The 24690-nt window shown below is 36.7% G+C and overlaps 1 protein-coding gene across 7 annotated transcripts in view; it reads left to right on the plus strand.

Moving 5' to 3' along the window:
• The window catches only part of PLS1 (plastin 1), a 41079-nt gene that overhangs the window by 7848 nt on the left and 8541 nt on the right, over positions 1-24690 (plus strand). For 4 of the 7 annotated variants that reach the window (XM_015637151.3, XM_015637150.3, XM_015637145.2 and 1 more), the window contains exons 2-10: positions 9895-10002; positions 13288-13451; positions 14611-14740; positions 16381-16513; positions 17391-17472; positions 18648-18813; positions 18909-19051; positions 20104-20199; positions 21438-21633. In XM_015637151.3, the coding sequence (XP_015492637.1) occupies positions 9933-10002; positions 13288-13451; positions 14611-14740; positions 16381-16513; positions 17391-17472; positions 18648-18813; positions 18909-19051; positions 20104-20199; positions 21438-21633 (1180 nt within the window). In that variant the 5' untranslated portion in view covers positions 9895-9932. Of the gene's footprint in view, positions 1-8318; positions 8361-9894; positions 10003-13287; positions 13452-14610; positions 14741-16380; positions 16514-17390; positions 17473-18647; positions 18814-18908; positions 19052-20103; positions 20200-21437; positions 21634-24690 lie in introns of all 7 variants that reach the window. The other 3 variants (XM_015637146.3, XM_015637148.3, XM_015637149.3) reach the window with 1 other exon arrangement.

Genomic DNA, 24690 nt, shown 5'->3' on the forward strand with positions numbered 1-24690 from the left:
TTTTAGTTGCTTAGGGTCTGATTTGTGGGGTTTTTTTGAAAAGTTATTTTTGTAATCCAGACTATTGCTTCTCATTAGCTTTTCTGTTTAGTAATTAACTAGCAGTGCTATAGTTTATTAAGTAAGAAAAAGAATAATTAAAGCATAATCTCTGACCTATGAGTCTTAATTGAGAGTACTGGGATACCCAAAATGTCCTACTGTCAAGTGAGGGTTCTGTCAACACATCATGAGCTTCGAGTATGATTTTTTTATTGATACAGGTATTTCAGTAATAATTTTGGAATGTTTTCCAACTGTAATTTCCTTTAAAAATAATGCAGCTTATATTTGTCATTGTAGTTGCATACTAACAAAAGCTCCATGTTCCTAAACCTAGACAGAGGAAGAAAGAGATTAAGTATCATTTGCTAGTGTGTCTTTTAACTCTCTCTTTTGCTGTTGTAAACTTGATATGTAATGTCAGCCTAGACACAAAAGAATGACTTGAGGATGGAGTTGCTGAATGAACTTGCTTTTAGTAGTGTAGCCTTTCCATTTATATTTTAGTGTAGTTTGCTCTAATGAAATGTCACAAAGACACTTCAAGTTTGGATTTAAAAAATAATTCTGTTCTTCAGAGCAGTTACTGGTAATCAAAGGGGTTTTATGAGTAAACTGTTTCCTAGTTTTTCATCTAATTTTCTCTGTGTTACTGGTACTCTTTCCTTCTAACATGTATTTGCATGCTAAGACTGCTATGGTGCTTTGACCTTCGTAGAAATTAATTTTATCACTATTCCTGTGTTTGACTGCTGTAGTTTTGCTTCAGCCTGTATTTTTTTCCTTGCCTTTGGTCTCAGCATCTGCGGTAGCAGCTTCCAGTGTTAGCTGGAAAGCATGATCTTGCCCACTGTGGCCCTCCAGAGACAGGACATATTCCAGGTCACTGTGTGGATGCATTCAGAAGTGATGCACAAGCAAAGTTACTCATATGAGGACAAGGTCAGTGAGGTGAGGGAAGCCTTTGGAACAGGAAGAGCAGGAAAGGTGCTCGATGGGAGCTTGAACAAGTTCTCCAGGAAGGAGGGTCTAGCACATTTATGTAAAGGGAAGCCAAATGATGAATCAGCATGGGATATAGATTTCAGTATAATAAACTGAATTTTGGAGTGTATCAAATGACCTATTCAGAAAGCAAATGACATTGATGGTGATAAGAGATAAGATGTCAGATAAATGAAACAATACATTATATTGATTGAACTTTTTCTGGTCAAGGCTCAGTCAAATGCTTCCTGGACCACCATAAACATTTTGATGTTTACATATGTAAAGAGGTTTCTTCTACCAATTCACCTTAATTCTGTCATTTCCTTGCTAATTAATTTGAATGTAGGTCTGCAATTATGGACTGCTTAAATACATTGCCATGTGTGAAATGTGAAAGCAGGAGTTTTGCTTTCAGAACAGTGCCTTTAAATGCTTAATTTATGTTCAAAAATCCTGCTTCAGATTTTTGGATAAAAAGATGTGGTGGTGGGGTTGCTTCACTTCTGTTAGCATTATTTTTGTGGGTTACAGTGGACAGTTTAAGTAGTGTTCTTGAGCTGTCTGTGACAAACAGGTTAATGACTAAAGGGAATGAAGTTTTTCATTGGAAATACATGTGACTTTAATGGCAAATAGATGTGGACCTGGTAGTAATTGTATGTTGTCATATATCAGAAACACAGAAGTGAAAATGGATCTCTCAAGTGTAAGCCACGCAGCAGAAATGGATAGCAAGTTTTATACCAGAACTTGTGAATTTCCTTTGTAAGCACTAGTTTTAACTGTGTCAGTAAAAGGTAAAAAATCTTCTAGACTCTGGACGATAAGGTGGAAGCAAAACAGCACTAAAATGATTTATGTTGGGAAGGTTAGAACAACACCCACAAGGTCACATGTATTACAATCCTAGTGGTTTATACAAATATACATTTTTCAGCATGCTTGAGGAGACATTTGTTACAGGATTTGCTTAATGAATGGAAGGTCTTCTGTGTGGTCTTGTGTCTCCCAGGGGAATTCCCTAGTCCCACTTCTGACACTGTTTTGCCCATTGTTTCCTCTCTTTGTGTTGCAATTGTGTGTTAGTAACAGCATGTAGATTTTATTGTTGGATGAAATACTTCCATATTGGAAAATCAAAATATTAGTATGTCTATGACATTCTGTGTAATGAACTGTGGAACTGAGACTTCAAATGTTTACACTAATACTTGTGTTTCCATAGCAGCAACAAACAAGAACTGCTTCCCTCTTTCTTGGAAGGAGATTGCAATTGCATTACACTTAATTGTTTCTGAAGTTTTTCATTATTTTATTTATGCCGTGATTATTAGAGACTGTGAAAATCTGCAAATGCAGCTGACTCCAGTTGAAGCTGCTGGAATACAATTGAAAAACGTGTTGTTAATAACCATAATAACTTTGCTGTGGTAATATGGATGATGTCCTGCACCTGAATGCCAAAGTAACTAATCTCCTTTAGGCCAGCTGTAAGGCTTGATAGGATGTTCCAGAACTGAACTGCTTTAGGTTGGCAGCACACCTTCTGAGCTTCTGATGTCATCCTGGCATTTAAACTTGTGTTTCCAAGCTGTTTGCCTACCATGGGCTCAAACATCTTTAAAAAGACCTAATAGGACCATCCTTTTCTACTCTAGAATGCAATAACTCTATTCTTGTTTATTCTATTTCATAAGCTGCTTTTATGCACAATGAAAAGTGAATAAAATATCTGAAAACACTTTAAAGTGGAAACTTTAAAGTCTTATTGGTGGATAATTGATATGTTTATGTTAAAAATTAAGTCCTTATGCCTTTTGTGTTCTTCTTCTTGATTAAATATTTGTGTTGTTGAGGAATGAAAACCAAGAAAGATGTTGAGATAGCATAAAAGGTAATTAAGATTTATAGCTAGTGTGTATTCAGGCTCTTCCTACGCTTCCATTTTCCTTATGTCGGTACTTCTCCTGACATAATTTGGATACCATCTACATGCTTTTATTGAACTTTCATCAAGCTAAAAGCTGTTCTTAATAAAAATGAGAACAAGTGCCACTTTAGCAGATTCAACGTATCCCAATTACACTTTGGGTCAAAGTTTTTGAATCTAACCATGTTAAAAATTCTGTAGGGAAACCTTGTGTCCTTTAATTTGCTGTTGTATTATGGCACAGTTTATTATTTTGTATTATATACTTTGATTCTGTGCTCCATAATTTATTGGAAAGGTAATATGTCTGAATTACATAAAATATGAAGATTGTTAAGGTGCTGAACCTTGACATTTTCATCATGGAAAACATAAATCTCATCTCAAAAGTAGAATGATTTTGCTTCAGATTAAGGAGTACATTGTTTTTGTAGACAATCTGATCTTGTGTTCTGAAAAACAGAAATGTTGGGTCTTATCAAGAGATCTGTAAGAAAAATCTCATTTCTATTTTTCTAATACTGATTTGCCTGGTATTTTCAAGTCCTAAAGAAAAGCTTCTTGTTGCATGGAAGCAGCTTTATTTATGTATTTGCCTAGAAATGGTTTGCTATCAGATAGGGAGCCTTGGACACTCTGTATTACAGAAATTAAAAAAAATTGACTCCTTTGCTGTTCTGTTACTTGCAGAAGTGATTTCACTGTAACTACTATTAGGGATGACAGTATTCATAAACATCACAAATATAATTAGAATGTAGTAAGTTGTGTGCACAGCTCTGCAGGGCTGGTGATCTTGACTTGTGTCACCTCAATGTCCCAGTTTCACAGAGAATGTCACTATTTCAGATTTGTTCTTGATGGCAGTACTCAGAGCTCTGTGATGGAAGCAGGTGAAACTTGTAGAAATCTTGAAAAAATAACTAATTAACCAAAGCAGAATGAGTCACGTGTGATCTGAGATAATCCGTTTGGGGAAATTCAGCCCAAAATGTTGGTGTAGCTAGACTGTAAACAGGTTAGGTTTATAGAATGCTTTATGAAAGGTTCTTCCATGAACTCAGCGTGCAACAGCCCTTTTTCAAAATTACTTGCCTACAAGTGGTATAGGCATAGGTAAGGTTTCTCTTGATATATTTTATTTGAACTGCTGACTACAACAACACAAAGCACAGGCAGTTTGAGATCCTCTTGAATGATGCATGCAGAGGAAACTGCGTGAAACTGATACTGTTGATAAATTTGCATGGCTATTCTGTACACTCAGCAGCCAAAGGAAGCTGGAGGCATTTTGTGTGGATGCAAAGGTATCTTTCTCAAATAAGCTTTTGTCTGCCTTATAAGAGAGTTGCTCTTAATCCTGCCCTGAGCCTCATGAAATGGTTCTGTACTTATACCACAGTAAGTGAACTCAGAGTAGGCCCAAGACCAGTCTAAAAATTAGATAACTCAGCTTGTTTCACTGCTTATTTATGAGTCATCCTTGTTTATCTTAAAGTCACAGAAGAAATGTTGATTCTGTTATTGACCAGGGTTACTGTACTATGTTGAATAAATTCCTATGGAGTGAGTAATTAATTTTAGTGTACATCTAGTCCTCCTTTCATGAGACACATATTTTGCGGACAGAAAATTTATCTCTGTGGCTGGTGTGATAGTCTTCCTTTAACAAAGGTCAGTGCATGCAGTTTTTGATTAAGTTAAAAATACTGTTTTTCCTTCTTAAATTGTACCTTGTTTTTTATGTAATGCCATTCATAAAAGACTGAGGAAAATTCCATGGATTATTGGCTTATATGTTGAATATCGGTTTATATATTTCTTTATTGTTTTCCTCTAACTTCTAGTAATTAAATACTTTTGATCATCACAAATATATCCAGACTGAAAAACATAATCTCTGAGTGTTCCAGGCTGTGAAGCTTCAGAGTGACTGTATCATACTGGAAGAGCTTTGCTCTCTATACTCCTCTGATAGTAACTGTAATTTATACCATATGAATACCCCGTCTCTTCTTTCAAAAATTAGCCCTGTGCTTGTACTCTTGCACTACCTTTATATATATATATGTATGTTTGTGTGTGTGTGTATAGATGTATGTATGTATGTATACACATATGGGTGTATGTATGTGTATAGCTAATTTGACCTTTTGGTGCTCTCCTGTTTTTAAGATCGATAAGTATCATCTTTGCTGCATTTGGAGTGGATCTATTTTTTAATCTTTTTTCTTTATAAAGACCACTGCTCATCAGTCTATAGGTGTGTTAGGTGGTTCTTTCTGAACTAATTAGAGAGCTGGCCACACCTGGGATACTGTGTCCAGTTTTGATTCCTGCCACAAAGAAAGATGTGGACAGACAGGCTGGGGGGCTCCAGGGAAGGGCCACAAAGATGATTAGAGGACCAAAAACTGCCATAGGAGAAAAGACTGAGAGAACTGGGTTTGTTCAGCCTTGCAAAAAGAAGGTTTAGGGGAGACCTTATCACCATGTTCCAGTATTTAAAGGGTGCTTACTCCCTTTTAAAAGAAGTCACATGGAAAAGAGGAGGGGTAACATCTAGAGGTTTCTTCTGGGGTCATTCCAATTGGTCACAAGACAATTTTTCACAAAGAGGAACAGTCAGCCATTGGAAAAGTCTTCCCAGGGTAGTGGTGCATTCCTCAACATTGGAGACTTCCAAGATTTGGCTGGGCAGGCTGCTGGACCATCTTGTCCAGAGAGTGCTTTTGCCAAGAAAGGTTGGACTGGGTAATACTTCTGGTGCCTCCCAACCTGACATTCTGTGATTCCGTGACTGTGTTCCACAATAGAGGCTTCTTTCACTTTGGATACAGTGCATTTCTTTCCTAATGATGTCTGCTGCAGCCTTACCAGTGATACAGGAAAGATAAGCTATCTTTCCATATCCTATACCCAGGTAAACAACAATAATAATAAAATTCTGAAGTCACTGAACTCTAATGATTATTCATTTTGTCATAAAGATTGAGACTTATCACAATAAGATAAAAACTTAACCTGTATTAAATTAAGAAGAGGTAATCTCCACTGCTGTTTTATTACAGACCACTAGTGCAACACTTAATACAATTTGTCCTTTATTAAAGGATCAATTCAATTGGCCCCAAACCATCTTTTTACTTGAAGGACAAGAATAATCTTGGCATAAGTAAAAAGTTCTTTCAGTTTGAGATAAGTTGGGGAGGGGAAACCAAAAAATAAACAGAACAAACAAACCTGGATAGTTTTATCTTCTTGAAAAACATCAGAAACCTCTGTGTGTTCATACCAAGCTAGCATTCTGTGTATTAGTCCCATTGCTCAAATCTTTATTATATGCAAATATTTCCAGTAATTTTTAATTAGCATTTCCTCTTTCCTTACTGTCTACAGGGAATATGTGATGGATATGCTTGTTTTAAAGTTTCTTTTGTGTGTCTTATACCTTATAATGCATTATTTTCTCACTGAGACTGGACAGAATTCCTAGCTTATTCCTTTGAGAGATTAAAAGACACCAATAGTTCTTGAAAGCTACCCTGTTCTCATCACATCAACTTAAAGCATCCTGGATAACTAACACAGGAATACTGCAGGTTAAAAACTGTATTGGGGGGGTGGTTTCCATTAAAATCTGTAGCAGATTCAAAGCCAAATAAGAGAAGGAGAATTTTCATGTTTTGTAATTATAGATAGTACATAGTAATAACCAGCTGGTTGTTGACATAAAAGCACAACCTGTATATGCAAATGACGCTCTCTTGGCTGTCATTATAGACAACAGCTTTAAGAATGATGCAGCAATAGGCAGTATTTTCAGCAGGGATGGAGGAGGTGTGTCCCTGATGCAGACAAAAAGAACAGCAACAAAAGAAAATAAGCTCTCGAGTCAGCATTCTAAACTCCATTGTCACTGCAGTAGCAGCTGCGTGTGGAAATGAGGCAAATAGAATTTGAAATGAAGAACTAGAAAAGAAATTGCCACTTGCCTGCATGGATGGAGACAACTATTGGGCCTGATTGCCAATTAAGTGCTCTGTTTTTTCTGACAGCTTTGATAACAGGTCAAAAATGTGGCAGGAACTGCTCTTGGCCCTATTCACTTCATGCTTTGTGGCTGCTCAGCCACTGATACTCCTCTGCACACAAAGAAATACCACGATGGTACCAGTTGTAGTTTGTATCTGTCTTATGCTGGATGTGGATAATTTCCAGCAGAGTCCAGTGAATTGTCCTTAGATTGAAAAAGCCTTCTGGGCATAGAAAGCAGACTAGGACTACATAAATATTGTTGGTTCATGTTAAGCATATTTTCAAGGACTAAAGAGAGGATCAAGGGTACTTCATCAGCATTAAAACAGTGTCTGTACCTACCCTGTCCTGGAGCAGCACAAAATGGTTTCATGTAAGCAGAGACTACAGAAAGTCTAAGTGTCATATGAACACTCTCAGAGTACAGAGAAATGTTCACTGTAAATCTATATACCTTTCAACAAGTAGTCATAGTTCTGAGACACACGTACCTTTGGAGGGTAAATCTTGTCAGAATTGCCTGTGCCCTGAGTCATCTTGGGTGGTGATGAGCCTGGGTGTGCAAGGTATTTATTAGCTTTGATAGAAGGTCCCTGTTTGTGGACTGGAATTGTCTGAAATGTCTAACTAGTTAAGGTGTTGTCTCTGAATGTTCAAATTCTGTCTCTCCTGAATGCCTGAACCATGATTGCAGTACTTCTGCTATTTGATTGACCAGATAATTTACCCCATAATAATATCATAGGCTATTAAAGGCTGTCTCTTTAGAACAGTTATTAGCTTTATTTTTCTGCATCATTCAAGAACAGATGTTTCTACTGTGTAACTGAAATAATCAACGTCTTTGGAAATCAAAGATTGCTGTTTTATAAAATAGAATATGACAGAAAATCTGAATCTTTAATCATAAAAGGGCAGGAGCAAAACTAATTGCATGCAACTGTGCAGAAATTTATAAGATCTGAGTCATGATAATGGTAAACAGTTAAAAACATTAATGGTGCCAGCAAAAATGCTGTTGTCTTTTATACTTGCGTAGCTAAATATTTCACTTATGCTTTGTCATGCCATTTCTGTATTTCAGAGGAGTGTCATCTGTTTGGTTTTTGGTGTTGTTTTTTTAAGATTTGAAGCCTGTTAAATTTCCTTAGTAATTTGCATTTGAATGTTTTCTCTTTTTTTTTCACCAATTTTTCCATAGTTCATTATTTCTTTAATTGCCACATCAGGTTCCTAATGAAGGTACTTGCACCTCCAGAAACATCTATGTGAAAGGTTATTCTTTCTGAATATATATTTTATTTTTTTTTCTTTTCAGTATGGAGATTGGTACCTACTGTTAGTAAGCTTAGCAAAACAGGTAAGGAGGATTTTAGTACTTAAATAAGATCTAGTGACATGAAGGAAAAAGACTTAACTTGCCACCCACACTCAAGGCCATATCCTGTGTGACCCACAGCAGCAGTCCCAGTGAAGACACAGAAAATACTAACCCAAGTAGACAAGTTCTATTTAGAACAGCCCACTCTTGTTTAAGAGCTCTGTTTATACAGCATTGTGGAATAAAATTTTCCACAAAAGGTGGGAAACAAAGGTACTGTCTCTCCTAAGGGCATGATTCATGGTAAAACCAAGAAGTCAGGTTTCTTCTAGAGTCTTGTCCAAGCAGGTAACAGTCCCCTTCTGCTAGCATGCACGATTTTTGGGGAAGAAGCAGCTGCATATAGCAGATTTGAATATATTTATTTTGAGCTTGGTCATACCAGGAATATGTTTTTTCTTGCTCTAAAGCAAAATCACTACAGCAGAAGGAAAACTCAGGCAAGCTTAGAACAGCTTTGATGAAAATATTTATGTAAGGTGGATTTCAGCCACTTTTGGCTTATAAAGTGAGAGCAAAGATGAAACTTGGACATTTAAGACAGGCACAACCCCACCTGTAGCACCTTGTGCTCTCTCTCTTTCTCCAGCCAGGTGCTGCTCAGAACTTGGTGCAGGCAGGGTTGTCATGCCCTGGGTTTGCTTTGTGTGTGCCAGTGGCACTGCACGGTGGAAAATAGCAAATGCAAATCTTAACTTGTGTGTTGAGACAACTGTGTGTGACTTCTTTACACAGCTGCACTTACTACCAATAAATCTGAATCTTCCTCTTGTAGTACATCTTTGACAAGAGGGAGAATCTTTCACAGGAGTTTATCAACCCTTGTGAAGGCGCCTTCAATTTTCTTCTTTTCTAAGGAAGTCAGTAGAGAATGATTCCCACTAAGACTCCAATCTTTGCAGAGTAAAAGCCTTCATGCAGCTCTTTGACAGTGGTAGGAGACAACTGGGTGTCAGAAGAGTGGTGGAGTTCAGGAGGTGGTACCTCCTGGGGCCGTTGTGGAAAGGCTCCCCAGTGTTCACTGACGGATTGTAGGCAGGTACTTGGAAGTGTCCAACTGAGGTTTGTGTTGTGTAAATGTTGGAGTGCTCAGTGCTTTGCAAGACTAGATGCCAGCACTAACCACTGCTTGGCAATGAGACTGCATCTCACTTAGAAATTAGTGTTTCCAAAAATTGTCTGCTGAAGTGTGAGGAGATTTTAATGCTTGAAAACCACTCAAGAAATGGAGATAGGTTGCTGGCCAGTGCTTACTCTATGCAAATGAAAACATCAAATGTATGTAAACAGGGGCTGCTATTGTTAATTTTCACTCACTATTACAGTGGAAAGAATTGCTAGGTATTTGATGTACTTTAAAGTGTTTGTTATGTTTTAAGTGTGACAGGCCTGGACATGTCATTCATGTCTGGTACCTCTTGTTGAATAGATCAGTAACCTGTGTGTCTGGAATTACAGCCTGCCTTATATCTTACCTCTTTATTATTATTATTATTATTATTATTATTATTAGGTATTAGCAATTGAGGACGACATCTCTGCTGTCTGAAGATGGAGAACAACATAACTACTATATCTCGTGAGGAGCTTGAAGAACTACGAGAAGCATTTGGCAAAATAGGTATATTTTAAATAAGGGAATCATAAGGATGTAATTACACTACAAACTGTTTAGGATGTGTCAAATAATTTTTTATGGATCACTTTGTTTTGATAGGGCTGTGTTTTCTCTCTGTATTGCCAGTAATATCTAAAAAATGTAAAGAGAATGTTAACATAGAGCCCCTTACTTTCACTGCAACTAGGTGTGTTAATTCTTTCAACTGCATCACTGAAAACATACATTTTCTTGCAGGGTGGTAGCATTTTTTGTGTTATTGTATATGCTACATAATGGGTCTCAAAATTCAGTTTTTTGAAATCCTTAATTCTGAAAAACGTTTGATTAAGCTTCAGGTGTTATATATTGTCATGTTATATTACTGACACTTGGTTTTTGCTTTACTTGCATGCTTAGGTGAACTAACAGTTTCATGTATATAATCAGATTTTATGTTTTAAGTAAACAACTTGGAGATTTTTTGATCTTTTGTAGCTAGGTGATGTTAATAAATAACTGTACAGTTTTGTATGCTTGACAGGATGTTTACAGATTAATCCAAGCACACAGAAATTGGAAGAAATTATATAGCAACTAACCCTTACTTCCAGATTGTATTGCTGTTGTGAGCGTTCATATCTGCTTTATTTCTTATTTACTGCAGTTCTGAGGGATGATGTGTAACTGTGCAGCTCAGGAAATCAAACAACCATGTTTGTAATCAGTCATGATGGGGGGAATGGGATCATTTTAGGCAAGAAGTCTCAAATGTTAGGAGTTTTTACTTGGTAAAGAAACTATTGGGAAGCTGTATGTAAGAGATTTGGAAAACCAGGAGTAGTATGGAGAAATGAAGTGGGAATTATTCAGGTTCTGCCAATACAGGTATCACATGATGCCCAGTAGAGAGTCAGCAAGATTAAAATAAAAAGAACTAACTTCACGATAAATAATAGAACAATGAGCCCATTGACTCAGAATGTTGTTGAGACCAAAGAAAGTAGAAATTCTAAAGGGAGTAAGATACATCCATGGAAGATGATTCATGAGTTGCTGTTAAACAATCTTCAGGACATCTATAGCTCAAGTAGTTTATATCCTGCAGGTGCTGGAATGACAGACCAAGGAGAAGAACACTATATACATGCATCAGTCTACTGAAGGATGTTAGCATAGGTAGAGACTCACTGGTGTTGTCTGACAGCTTTTCTATGTTTGGTTTTCACCATCTGTATGCCTTCTTTTTGCTCTATTCCCTGCCTGCATGTTTCCATATTTCTGCTTTAAGAATTGTCTGTACTGCTCCTACTCACTGAAAAGCAATTTTTCCTGATGCTTTATGTACAGCATAAAAATTAAGCATCATTAGTGTTTTAATTTTTTTTTTCGCGTTTCTAATGTCTATATGGATAAAGTGCTTGCAGCTACATTTGTAAACTGAGAGAAGGCATTTATTTAACTCTCAGCTTGTCATCATGGAAACTTACCCTCTGTGAAAGATGAACCTAGAGAAATAAAATAGCTGGTAATCTGAGTGAGCTCATGTCCTCTGCTGGTTAGACCATCCCTGTTATTATGTGTGGTCTTACATGTCTGCAAGCCAGGGGATGAATTAATACATATGCAGACATCAGGTTTGTGTATTGATTTGTGAACTTTTGATAGAATCAAAATTATTCTTTTTGCCCCATGTTTTTAGCCTTTTGTCTGCAGTAAAATGTGTCTGCCTAATGAAGCTGTACAGAAGCTACATAGTGTAGAATGGATTACAAAAAAATTACTGTATAGCAATTAATTATGGCTGGAGATGAAAGCATATTTCTCTGCTTGCCCTTCTGTGATGAGAGGCATTCATCCACTCTGGTGGATGGCTGATTTATTGTCTGAGTTCTGATACTAGACACAATATGAAGAGGTGTTTTTAACTAGTAAATGAAAAAAAAACCTAAAAGTGGGAGCACCTTGACAAGTCAGAAAAGTGGTCACATGATCTGTTTCTGATTCATTGGGATGTTCTCTTAAATTTCTTTCAAATCTATCTTTCATAGAGCTGGGAAAATACTATTAACTAGTATTTTTCAGGAGCTTTAATATAATCATGAAAGTCACTGAAGATGTCATATCCAGCCTTACTTAGGCAGGATATGATTTCTTTTGGACTTGGTTTTGATTTGACTTCATTTATACCCATGTATGAATCACAGCTTTTTTGCTTTTACAAGTACTCTCTTCATTGTATAGTCAAGGCATAGGTAAGGCCATTGTACTGGACATGCTCAAATTCTCCTTGTATAAATATGTATATACATTATATTTATGGAAATATGCATAGATTAAAAAAAAAAACAGCAGGTAACTCAGTTGATTAATTTATGTGTTATTTTGGATAAAGACATGGGTGTGTTAAATTATTCTTTTTTATACTAGGATGAATTAAGACAGCTTTCTGCAAACAGATTGGCCAAAGGTGAAAGTACAAAGGGTACTGGTTGTTTCTGTACTGCTGTATTATTCATCAGGAATAACACAAATGATACTCAATATATTTTTATATGATACAGCCATTAATTTCTTTCCATTATTTCAAACCTCTTGTTGAAAAAAAGCGTTCTGATACTTTGCTGTACATGAACATTCCTGCCGTGTGTAGCCTTGGGAGCCAAGTGTAAGTGAAGGTGGCAGCTCAAATTGCTCCCAGCAGATCCAGTTAATAGATTAAGGAAGGTCACCTTTAATAAACAGATACACATCATCCCAGACTTATTCTTCAGAGGTAAGCCAAACCACATCAAAAGTTTTAAAGAACAGAAAATGTTTATCAGATTCTAGGATAAGAAATAAAATACAGTCAGACAGACTTCTCGTGTAGTTTTTCTTGAGTAAGTGTGCTCTTCTAATAACAACATGCTTCAGATTTGAGCTTACTGATTGCAAATGATTTAATATTGCAGTAAGCATATATTAACTGATGTCCCTTTGACTAGAAGGTATATAGATAATTTTGTTGTAAGTCTTAAAAAAATAAGAAAATCTTGAACTTCACTATTTTCAATTTTGCTCTCTTGTTATATCTGTGCTCTGGCATCATAAGATAGTTCTTGAAAAAGCCACAACAAGATGACACAAGTTCTAGACAGTTATCCCTCTGATCCACAGAGGATCATACTTATCTATGTCAGAGAAAGGAACGCTCATCTTCTAGAACTGTGTTTATCACACTTCATTTATTCCTAACAGTTACCATACCTTAGTACATAAATATGCATACGTTTACATAAGTTTAACAGTTGTGCTTTCATTCTACAGATATTGACAACAGTGGGTATGTCAGTGATTACGAGCTTCAAGACCTGTTTAAAGAAGCAAGTCTGCCCTTGCCTGGTTACAAAGTCCGGGAGATTGTAGAAAAAATCATTTTAGTGACAGATAGCAACAAGGATGGGAAAATCAATTTTGAAGAATTTGTCTCAGTAAGACATTCCCTTTGGATGTTTCTCTACTGTCTGATTTCTATGGAGAATTATGTGGTACAATAAGTAATATTGTTATATATAACTATTATTTTGAGTTTCCTGTGACAACCTAGAATATCCTATATAGTTATTTTCTAATTTTTATCTTTCACACTCCTATATAATTTATTGGTTCCGATTTCAGCAGCATGTGAAAGAACAGTAATTGCAATCTGTTTTGTTTTCTGTTTCCTCCAAGGTGAGGGGAAGGACTGCATATTGTAGGAACTGTTGGGTCAGCCCTTGCTCTGACAGAAGAGCAATTAGATACTAGCCTCTGATTGCTCTTACTAGTGCTTCACTATGCTTAATCTCTATACTAAAGGCTGTTTATTTCTGGGAGCGAGGTACAAGTTTTCCCTTTCACTGAGCAGATTTTAAAGCTTTAGGCTTTTCTAAATTAGAATCTCCACTGGTGCATTTTAAAAGAAACAAGAGCTTACCAGGCTGTTGGTTTGTGGGTGTTTGGGGATGATTATGTTTTGCTTTGAAGTTAGAGTACTACTGCTAACTGCAGAAGGTTTCTTGTTGAATTAGTTACTGATCTTTCTTTCCAAGATTCTAAACATGCGAATATTTGCTTCCAGGTGTTAACTGTCTGTTACTTTGTCAGTCTGAAACCTCTGCAGTATTTGGGCAAGCATAGGACATATTAATATATCCAATGTGGTTTACATTGCAGGCAGGTGGAAAATAGTATTAGCTTGATAAATGAAAGGCATGTTTAACTGTCATGTCATAACCTTTTACATGCAAGGCATGTGGAGAAATAAGTGGGAAAAATATAATATCAAAAATGTGTGTATCTTTAGTAAACTGTTCTTTTGGTAAACTGTTCCTCAGTTTACCAAAATATCTGTGAAAAAAATGTGTGGATATTTGTATGTCTACTTTTTTAGATAGAATGGCTTAATAGAGGTATTCACTGTGAAATAATATGTTAGATATCCAGTATAGATATGGATATTCAAACATAATTATTTCTTTTTAAAACAGAAGTCAATATAAATATCAGGGAAAGTCAGGTTAACTACTTGACTCTAGAATACTTATGTGAATTAACAGTTATTTGAAGGTATAATCAATCACAAAATGCTTTCTATTTTTTAAATTTCAGATTATTCAGGAATTGAAAAGCAAAGATGTTAGCAAATCATTCCGAAAATCGATAAACAAAAAGCAAGGTATTACAGCAATTGGAGGAACATCAGCAATATCTAGTGAGGGGACACAGCACTCTTATTCAGGTAAGAAATAATTAAACAGAGGCAAATTTTCCATGGGGGAAGACTCTTTAAATTTGCACTACAGATAAAACAGAGCCTGACTGGAAACTGTTGTTGTTGAAAGAAAATTAATGCAGCAAAAGCATGTGGAGATAGACAAGGTAAGGGTGGGTGATAGTTTTTTAACTCTATTCAGTTGTTACTTAGTTTCACTTTTAGTTGCACTTGGAGGCAAGTTGGGCATCTGTGTGAGAGCAAAAGAGGAAAACAAACAGTGACATCTTGTGGGGGGGAAAAACGGTCTCATTGCCGTACTTCTAGTAAAGCTAGTCAAATTTTTGCCTTCATTATATGGTAATGGACTCTCACTCTTATGTTCAGATAAAAAATGAATCCTCATTTTCACAGTGCTAACTAACTTGAACTAAAACCCTACTAACAAACCACCACATATCCCTTCTGCATGGACTGGCCTCCTCAGCTGTTTCTGCCATTACAGAATTGTTCACTCCTGCATGGTTTTTGCATAGGCTGTCTCACACTGAAGAAGCTGCTTTTAGTATTTGATCTGTTTCTTTCTACCTCCCCCTTCTCCATGTAATTTAAGTTGGTAATTGTGCCTAATTGCATTGCAGGTGCTGGCCAGAGTGTGAATCCCCTTCTAGGATCATATTGCAATCAGCAATATTGCAACTTTTTTGATTGACTTAAGTCTGGAATTTGTGTGGTTCCAGATTGTGTAAAGGTTCTATGTATGAGGAAGATTTACTTTGATTAGCCAAAGGTGGCAAAAAGGTGGAATCCTACTCTTTCAGTAGGATTCCAGCACCAGCTATACCTGGCACATCCTCAAAGCAGAGGATTTGCTCCATCCCAAAGGATGCCTGTAGGGCATCAGAGGTGATTCTTTGGATGCAGTTTTATTTTTGGTGGAGAGAAACAAGCCCCACTAGAGCACCATTCACCTGGCCTGGCCTCACCAGCCATCTTGTTTATGATGAGGTGAAGTGTGCTCTAAAATTTCACATTGTGTCCCACTAATGAGGCAGTTGCTTCTTGAGGTGGGGTGAATACCACCTGTACTGTTTGGGAATTTGGATACTGAGAGTTGATTGACTGTTATCCAAATAAGCTTTCTTAGATACATAGTAATAAATTATGCACTGAATATGAAAGAGAATTTAAAACTGAGATATTAAACTTCTTAAGTTTCTCAAAGCTAAAGACAGCTCAGCAGTTCAGATTGGTCTCAAAAGGCTGCCAGTCTCAGAAGTTCAGCAGAAGGCTGAATGAAAAGCTGCATTTTAAACAAACAACGCATGGAGTGAGGTGTTAAAAATTTCAGATGAGACATTTTCATGTCTTCTTTGTAATTGCTGGGAGACTGAATTTGAAGTCTACAATGAGGACACCTTCACTATGATGTTCCTGTGATTTTTATATTGTCCTTCAGAAAATCACCAGGTGCTTAGGGGGTGCAATGGGAGAAAGGGCAATCTGTACTTATTATTTTTTGTGTTCTTTCTGATTTTTCAAATAACTGACCTCTGTGGAACTAAGGGATTTTGTTGCAGATGAACCTCTTTGACCCAAGTATACTGTTACTAGTATGTATTCATGGCAATGTTAATCTTTTATTTTAATGCTGTCTTTCTTTTCAGAGGAAGAAAAAGTTGCTTTTGTTAAATGGATAAATAAAGCTCTACAAGATGACCCAGACTGTAAGCACCTCCTACCCATGAACCCATCAGATGCCAGTCTGTTTAAATCCCTTGCAGATGGCATCCTTCTTTGGTGAGTCCAAGGCTATGAGAAAGAAATTAATCTCAAAGGCTAAATGCTGATCACAGTGACAAGAATTTGAAAGCTTCAGATAGGCTTTAACATCAAGACTCCACTCTTAAATATTTCAATCTGGGTGCAAGGTGGGGAAAATCTATTTGCCCATAGAAATGTGATTTTTCAGCATATTTTCTATGTGGCTTTGTGCATATCTTATAGAAAAGGTTTTCCATTTCAGACCCATAATTATATATGCCAGATATGTGCAGGCTGTTTATAGAGGAGATAATTAAACAGTTCATAAATTCAATACTTGAAATAATTAGAAAAAAATCACTATTTTAGATAATTTTAGAAGTTACTAATTATAGTCATTAAATCATGGGATAGCAGGAACAGAAATCTGAATTAAATCCATTGCAAAACAGAGACCATATAGTAGGTCCCTTAACTTTAGTCTGCTGTAACTTTCTAGTTCAAGTGAATTACTAGTACTTACACACCATAGTAACAAGGGATTAGCTTATTAATATTGATGTGAATTAGTCTTTGAGATCCATGTAGATACAAGGTACTACAGAAATGCAGTATCTGATGCAGAAATACTCTGTAGTAGATACCATTTAAGTTACTTTGGTTTACAGTTGAAATCTTCTCAGGAACTTTCTTCAACATTTATAGATATGATCTATTAGTTATAAAAGGAAAATGCAACATATTATCTGAATGACTGTGCAATTATTTAACAGGAGAGGAGGTTTAGAGGATGGTCTTTTTTTGAATCTTGTCAGAAATATTTGCAGCTAGTTTAGTGTTAATAGTTTATAATCAAATAATATATTTTCTGAGAAGTGGAAGTTTGAATATACTCTTGACTTTTCTTCCTTAGCAAAATGATCAACTTTTCACAACCAGATACAATTGATGAAAGGGCTATTAATAAGAAAAAACTCACTCCTTTCACTGTTTCTGTAAGTACTGCACTAATTAAAAAGTAAAGTATTTTTCTGTTTTAATGACAGTTCTCCTGGTGGAGGAAAAAAAAATGAAAAATTATATGTAATAAAAAAATCCAGAAACATGAGTTTGTATTTTCTAATAAACTCTACTGCATTCTCCTATTTCTTATATGATTTACAGAAAAACTAGTTTTTTCTTGCTTTCCCTAATTCTTTCCCTATTAGCTATTTTTGTTTTGCCTTACCTAGTACCGGAAGAACATAATTTTAGACTTTGAGTGGATGGCCAGGTTGTATTTTAGCCATGGAGAAAGTATCTGTATGGCTGTATACTCTGTGATAGGATGATGCACTTTCAATACTGGAGGGCAACTAGGACAGAAAATGAGATCTAGTTTTAATTGCGTATGAAGTCATGGAAAAGTTGGACAGCAACAGTTTTTAAGAACTTAGTTTGGGTTTAAGAAAACAGGTCTGGAAAGGGAAGTAGATCCATAAGTTACCAGCACAGTGAGAAAAAACTGCTGATGAAAAACCACAATTAAATGGCGGACTTTTCATTTTAGGCAGTGACATTAAAATATGAGAAGTCAGACCACGCTAAAACCCTCCAAGGTTTTGTAATTGCTACTTATTTAAAGAAGATTTGTCAGTAAAGATGATACTGCATGTGTTTATGTTGCCTCTGTAGATAGAGAAATAAATATGACACAAAATATAGTAACACTGGTGAGAGCTGCCAGCTATTTTTTCTTGGAATCTTTGTCAATATCTTTGACAATCACTAGCTTTACTTTGAGTTTCAGGGTTTTGAACTGCTGTGATTTTCTTATGTTCTTCATTCAATTACAGTTTAACAATTGCTTGAATAAATGTGTAAGATTTAAGATGGGATGACAGTATTGTTTAATTTGTATAAGTGATACTTATGAATTTCAGAAAGTATTTTGATTAAAGTATTCCTCAGTAATCCCAGCTGCAAAAGGGTCCATAATTTTTTGGTGGGTCCATATTAAATACTGTCATGGTTTTCATTAAATTTTGGTACAATGCAAGGTAGTTCACAACCTCCAGTTTTCCATTGGAAGCCATTGAACTAATGCATTATTTCTTCCAAAGTTTAATATGAACAATTTTACTAAAAAATACAATCTCACAAGTTTGTTAAATGATGATATTCCAAACAGGAAAACCTAAACCTGGCTCTGAACTCAGCATCTGCCATTGGCTGCACAGTTGTCAATATTGGATCACAAGATTTACAAGAAGGAAAACCACACTTGGTATTAGGACTCTTGTGGCAGATCATTAAAGTTGGCCTTTTTGCTGATATTGAGATCTCTAGAAATGAAGGTAAGAGTAATGCCAGGTATAGCAATGTCAGCCACTTGGAATTAGCTCAGACCACAACAGCAGTGATTTTGGCTTTCTTTCAAACTTGCTTTTAGCTCTTATTGCCTTGCTAAATGAAGGGGAAGAGCTGGATCAGTTAATGAAGCTTTCCCCAGAAGACCTCTTGCTACGCTGGGTGAATTACCATCTGGCCAATGCAGGGTGGCAGAAAATCAGTAACTTCAGCCAAGACGTTAAGGTATGTGTTCTTTGCTCTCATAATCAAACACAGTGGTATTAAAAAACACAATGCATAGAAAAAAACTGTCAGATCAGAAGAATTTAGATGCACTAGTAATCTGCTTTCTCTGGCTCTAGGTTTATCCTGCATTTTTCAGCATTAAAAGAGCATTGTTTTGATCTCTTCTATCCTATTTAGTTGCTCATCCCCTGTATTATCATATCAGAGTGCAAAGTGAACATTTCCAACAAGCTGATGGTTAGGGAAGTTCTAATGTCGTAAGATGGCTATTAGAGTTTAGGATAATTTGCACCACCTAATTAGTTGCCTAATAATTGCCAGTCACTGCTTTGCTGGTGTGTCAGCTGACTGACATGGGCTCAAAGGTTCCTTGGTGCAGGTGGCAGAGCTGCAGAATTCTCTCTTCAGTCATTCTGCAAAGGCATGCAGAACATTGTAGTAGCCCAGCTGACCAGAGAACACAGCAACTTCTTAAAACTGAAAGCAAAGGAGGAAGATTCCCTAAGGTGGTTAGACCTCCTTTCATTGGAGAAAACCATGTCCTTAATTTCAAGTTACATCTTTTCAAATGCTACAAAAAAGGTTGTTATTAAAGCAGACTGTAACTAAGGTTTTATATGAAAGCTGCTACTATGGTAAAAATATTATATGGTGTTTAAGAGAAGTAGTAAATACTTCTAGGACTAGTAGGGGTTTATTTTGTCTTCTAGTTCGTTACTGCAAAATTGATCCTTTTTGTGGGTAACCACATAAATTTGCCCTGAATATCTTAATTACAACACTCTAGTTAATATTCAGCAGAATAAATGTAATTAGCGTTGTCCAGAATAATGAGCAGATACTCATTTTCTCTGTCATTTGGCTAAGTTCTGTGTGAAACGGGGTAGTAAAATGGCTGTATGATCCATATTCACTGAAATTAGGGTGCTGTATTTTTGACTCTTATGGCTTTGGATTGGACCATTAGAGTAAAAATGTCTAGAAAATGCTACATACTTGCTGCTCTTTTTTTTTTTTTTTTTTTTTTAATATTACACTGTTTGTTTTAGGATTCAAGAGCATACTACCATCTGTTAAATCAGATTGCACCCAAAGGAGATGACCTTGAACAATTGCCCATTAAAATTGACTTTACAGGATTTCATGTAAGTATACAGAAATGTAAAAATAGACTAGAATTATCTGGGACCTCTGTATATGTCCAAAATTCTGGTTATCCCTGAATCCTCTTTTGTTTCCTAATGTGTGCAAAAACCCAGCCAGATTCCTTAGTGTTAAAAGAGCTTAAATGAGCTAAAACTTGAGTAAGTTCTACAGTGCTGTTGAAACAGGATAATGCATCATGCAGTCTAAAGTTTGGAGCTATGTTTTACTTGGGGTAGTGTATATTGATTTTCAGTTGGGTCATCCAACAAAAATATTACAACATCCTGCTCAGTTCTCCTCTTCTGGAATTCAGACAAGGAAAAAGAGTAGACTTCAGAAACAGTTGTTCCTTCCTCTAACTAAATAGTATTTAGAAATAACATGTGAGCCCTTCCAATAACCAGCAGCAAAGTGTGGCACCTGTCAAGCTTTAAAGTTGTAAAAGGGACAGAGGGTCTAAGACCAGCCTACACTGATATGAAAACACTTGTTTAAGCTGCTTCATAATGCTTGTTGGAAGGATTATTCTGAGAGTGCATTTGATACAAAGTTGAACTGCATGCCTGAGATACCTATATATCAGTCAGAATCTAAAGCGGAATCTCGTTATTTGTTATAATCATGAAACCCACATGCAAGATTATTTGCTTACATGCTTTAGTTCTCTTAAATTCCTTGTTTGCTCTTGTTTGAGATTTTTTGAGAGTGAGAAAGAGTAAAGTTAATTTTTTCCATGTAATTTCCTACTTTTCATATGATCACATTTTGTAATGAACCAATATATTATTAATAAAGACCATTGAACAAAACACATAAGTTGCCAACTTACAATGATTAAGAGGGAAAAAAATATTAAAAAGACAGCAAGTTTGAAGCATTCAAACTCTTACTGATGGTTTTGGGCATCATCTGGAATTACTGCATTTGAGAATATCAATTTAAAGCAGTGATGGTGAACCTTTGGTACATGTAGAAGGATACACAATATGGGAATCAACAGCCTGGAAATGGAAATATAATCTCTACACTCCTGACTGCAGTTGCTGTGATTCATGAGGAGTGCTGTGCTGACAGCCACAGAAGTGAAGGACAGTAGAACGCAGAGGGGAATTGTCATGGGCTCAGGCATTGGCAGAATGAGGGATGAGCTGGCATAGATCATTTAAAGATTACCTGATTCAGTAAAATCTAGTACTAGACTTAAGTGTAAATTAACTTTGTTTGTTTTTCTTTTTAGGATAAAAATGACTTGAGAAGGGCTGAATACATGCTCCAACAGGCAGATAAATTGGGCTGCAGACAGTTTGTAACTCCAGCTGATGTGGTTGCAGGCAACCCTAAGCTCAATTTGGCTTTTGTTGCAAATCTCTTTAACACATATCCAGCCCTGCACAAACCTGACAGTTCATCTTATGATCTCAATTTATTAGAAGGTACTCAACTTTCTAACTATACAGACGATAAGAATAGTAGTGATTTCTACTTAGGTATTCCTTCTAGGTTGTCATATAGGATCCCTTTGTGCTGGTGCCTGTGTTTACTTACTAGCAGTTAATATAAGCCTTAGTCGAAAACCCCAGTAGTGTGTACATTGTTCACTTATGTTAGCCTGACCAAATGGTTATTCCTGAATAACCTTCTGTCACTCATTTGCAGGAGCAAAAACTGTCCTCCTACTTTCCTTTCAGTTTCCCGTGCTTCTTTCCATGCTATTTATATTTTAGCTGATGTACAAATTCTAGCTTTTCTTTGCAGTGCTATGTTAAGCAAGTGTAATAGTTTTTAAAAGTATTTTTCACATGGTGCATTTATATATATGTGTGTGTATGAGTTTGCTGCCTCTTAAAGTAGGAAACTTTTTTTTAAAAAAGGCTTCTGTATCAGCAGCCTATATTAATCTATTGTATCAACAGGCTGTATATATCTTATTGTACCAGGGAATTTGGCCTTTAACTGTACAGTTCAGATCTCTAATGCCAGAGATAAAGAGATAATTGGTAACAATCTTTGGCTGTTGCCCTTGCTGTGGACCAGCTAATCTGGGATAATGGAATGGCTCCTGCCAGTGTATTTCACAGTTGTTCACTGATCTCAAAGGAATGTGAGAATCAGGGGTGCCGCACTCGAGGGAATCATCAGCAGTGTTCACATAGTCCTCTGCACTGCCTTCTCGTGCCTTCCTCTTACTGTTCCTATCAGGTTTCCTTTCCATCTAGGTGAGTCCATCTTCCTTTGCTCCTGTTTTTTCATAATTTGTCTGTGCTGCTGCATCTCTGTGTCACGAATCTTGTACCCCTCAGAGCATTCTTGTTTCAGGCTTCTTGCTCCTCTAGTTTCAGCTGGGTGCCAGTTGTGATCTGATAAAGGTTGTAGAGCACAGGACGTTGTCTTCCCTTTTCAGCTGTGATATCCCCAGTCATTGCAGTCCCTGTTGGCCAGGACAAATGACTGAAGGAAAGGTCTGGTCTTCCTCTGCTTCAGTTTTGTTAGAAATTTCAGCTCTTGGAAATGTATATAGGAGCTGTGTGGAGGTAGAATATGTTCAGTTCAGCTTCTCTGCTCTGAAGATAAAGTTGCTGGTGTGATTTGAAATACTGAAAACTTGGTTAAATTTGGAAGAGTTTTCAATGGCATGGGAAAAAACAGTTGAATTAGTTTGTGGACTTCCCTGAAACATTTAGATGGGATCAAAGTCCCAGCCAAACCACAAGTTACAATCAGCTGAATGCTAGGTTATGGTTTTGTAATCATAAATACTGACCAAATTTAACTATTTACAGTATATATTTTAGAGATGGATAATCATGCCAGTGTTATCTGTTCAAAGAGAAGTAGATGACTCCTTTTTGCCCTCAAATAGTAACTGCTGTGGTGTCAAACCATCAGAATAGTTATTTCAGCCCAAAGACAGTGCTGTTAATGTTTTTTTTTCCTGTTAATGTATTATTTGTTTTCCATTGTCCTGTGTTTATACTAATGTTTTCTCAAGATAGTGATATAAAATATGACATTGATTTCTTTATAGTTTCATCATAGATTGTCTGTTGAAATCTGACTCATAATTTATAATGCTTTCCTGTTTTGCTTCATGAAATGCAGATTTGACCCCTCCTAATGTAGGTACTGTATTTAGTACTTTTCTGTACTCCATAACAAGTGTTTTTCTGCAATTTTTCATTCTTTTTCCCCTCCCCAGTTGTTTAATCATCTCTGTCCTTTTCTGGTTGTTTTTTTGCATTGTTCTTACATTTTTCTATTGTTTTAATATGCCATCATAAGTAAAAGAGAAGGAAAAAACCCCACAGCATATAAAATGAGGGCAAGAGTTGCAGTAAGTCAAATGCCATACAGGTATTTTGGGGGGTTTAGTCAGTAAGGGATTTCCACAAACCAAGATGTCAAGCTGTAGGCATGTTCGGGGCTTCCTGAAAATCTTTATTTTCCAGCATAAATTCCATCTTTTCAGGGACTGTCCCACCTGATCAGTATGGTATGGCTGTCCTCTTCAGTTTAAGACAGTTAATGCTGTGCATAAACTGGCATCTGCCCTGATAATACGTCAGGTGTATGATAAAGGTGATGTGCACTGAAATAGAGCGTGCATATCTCTCACGAATACTGACAGAGCAAAATGAACATTTGATCTGGTGTGGGGGTGGAGAGGGCAGTCTGGAGCTCAGTTATTGCACCACCTTTGCTTGCTGCTGATCCAAGGAGCCTCTTGCCAACGGGGAAAGCAGCGGCTGGGAGTCAAAGTCATGCAGAAAGTTGAGTTCTTGGGGAGAGGAAGAGGAGTGGTTTGTGTCCACCCACTTTTCCTCCAGTGTAGATGTCCTGTGCTGTTGTTTAGATTAATGGCAGCCTTCATGGCTATCACCATGAGAAGGTTAAGAGCTCCCACTCAAGCTGGCTGACTTCAGATGCAACTGTATCTAGAGCTCAGTTGTGTTCCAGAGATAATCTGAGATATATTTGGAGCTCTTTGGATTCTTGATCCCCTTCCCTACAGCTACTTTCTGCTCAGTTCCACAGGGTAATGATCTCAAAAAAGAGATGGCAATAAATATAAAGGATACTACCAAATTTGCTCCTCTCTCTTTTGTGTAGCTCTGCCCCCTTTCTGCAGTTTCCCAATGATTTTGGCTATCTGCTGCACCACTCAGCAGAAGATATGCTCCTGATAGGATCACAAGGTATATTTTGAATAAAAGAATAGAGAGAAAAAATTGGTCAGTTCTCAGCCATCTGGAAAACTTACGAAAACTCATGTATTGCATGATAAAAAGATTTGTTTAGAGTGGCATATTAAATATAGTATGCTGGGTTTAGTTCCTGGACTCCCACTTTCCCAAAGGGTTTTGACCAGCTTGCATGCTCTTGCTCCTGCTTTGCTACTTTGGATTCCCCTGACAGTGTTAAGCAAGCATTTTAAAATCCTCAGTCTGAGTGCAGTTGCTGAGTATCTGTTTTTGTGGCTATGCTCTTTAGTA

The sequence above is a fragment of the Parus major genome, chromosome 9, assembly GCF_001522545.3.
Source record: "Parus major isolate Abel chromosome 9, Parus_major1.1, whole genome shotgun sequence".
Taxonomy (NCBI): Eukaryota; Metazoa; Chordata; class Aves; order Passeriformes; family Paridae; genus Parus; species Parus major.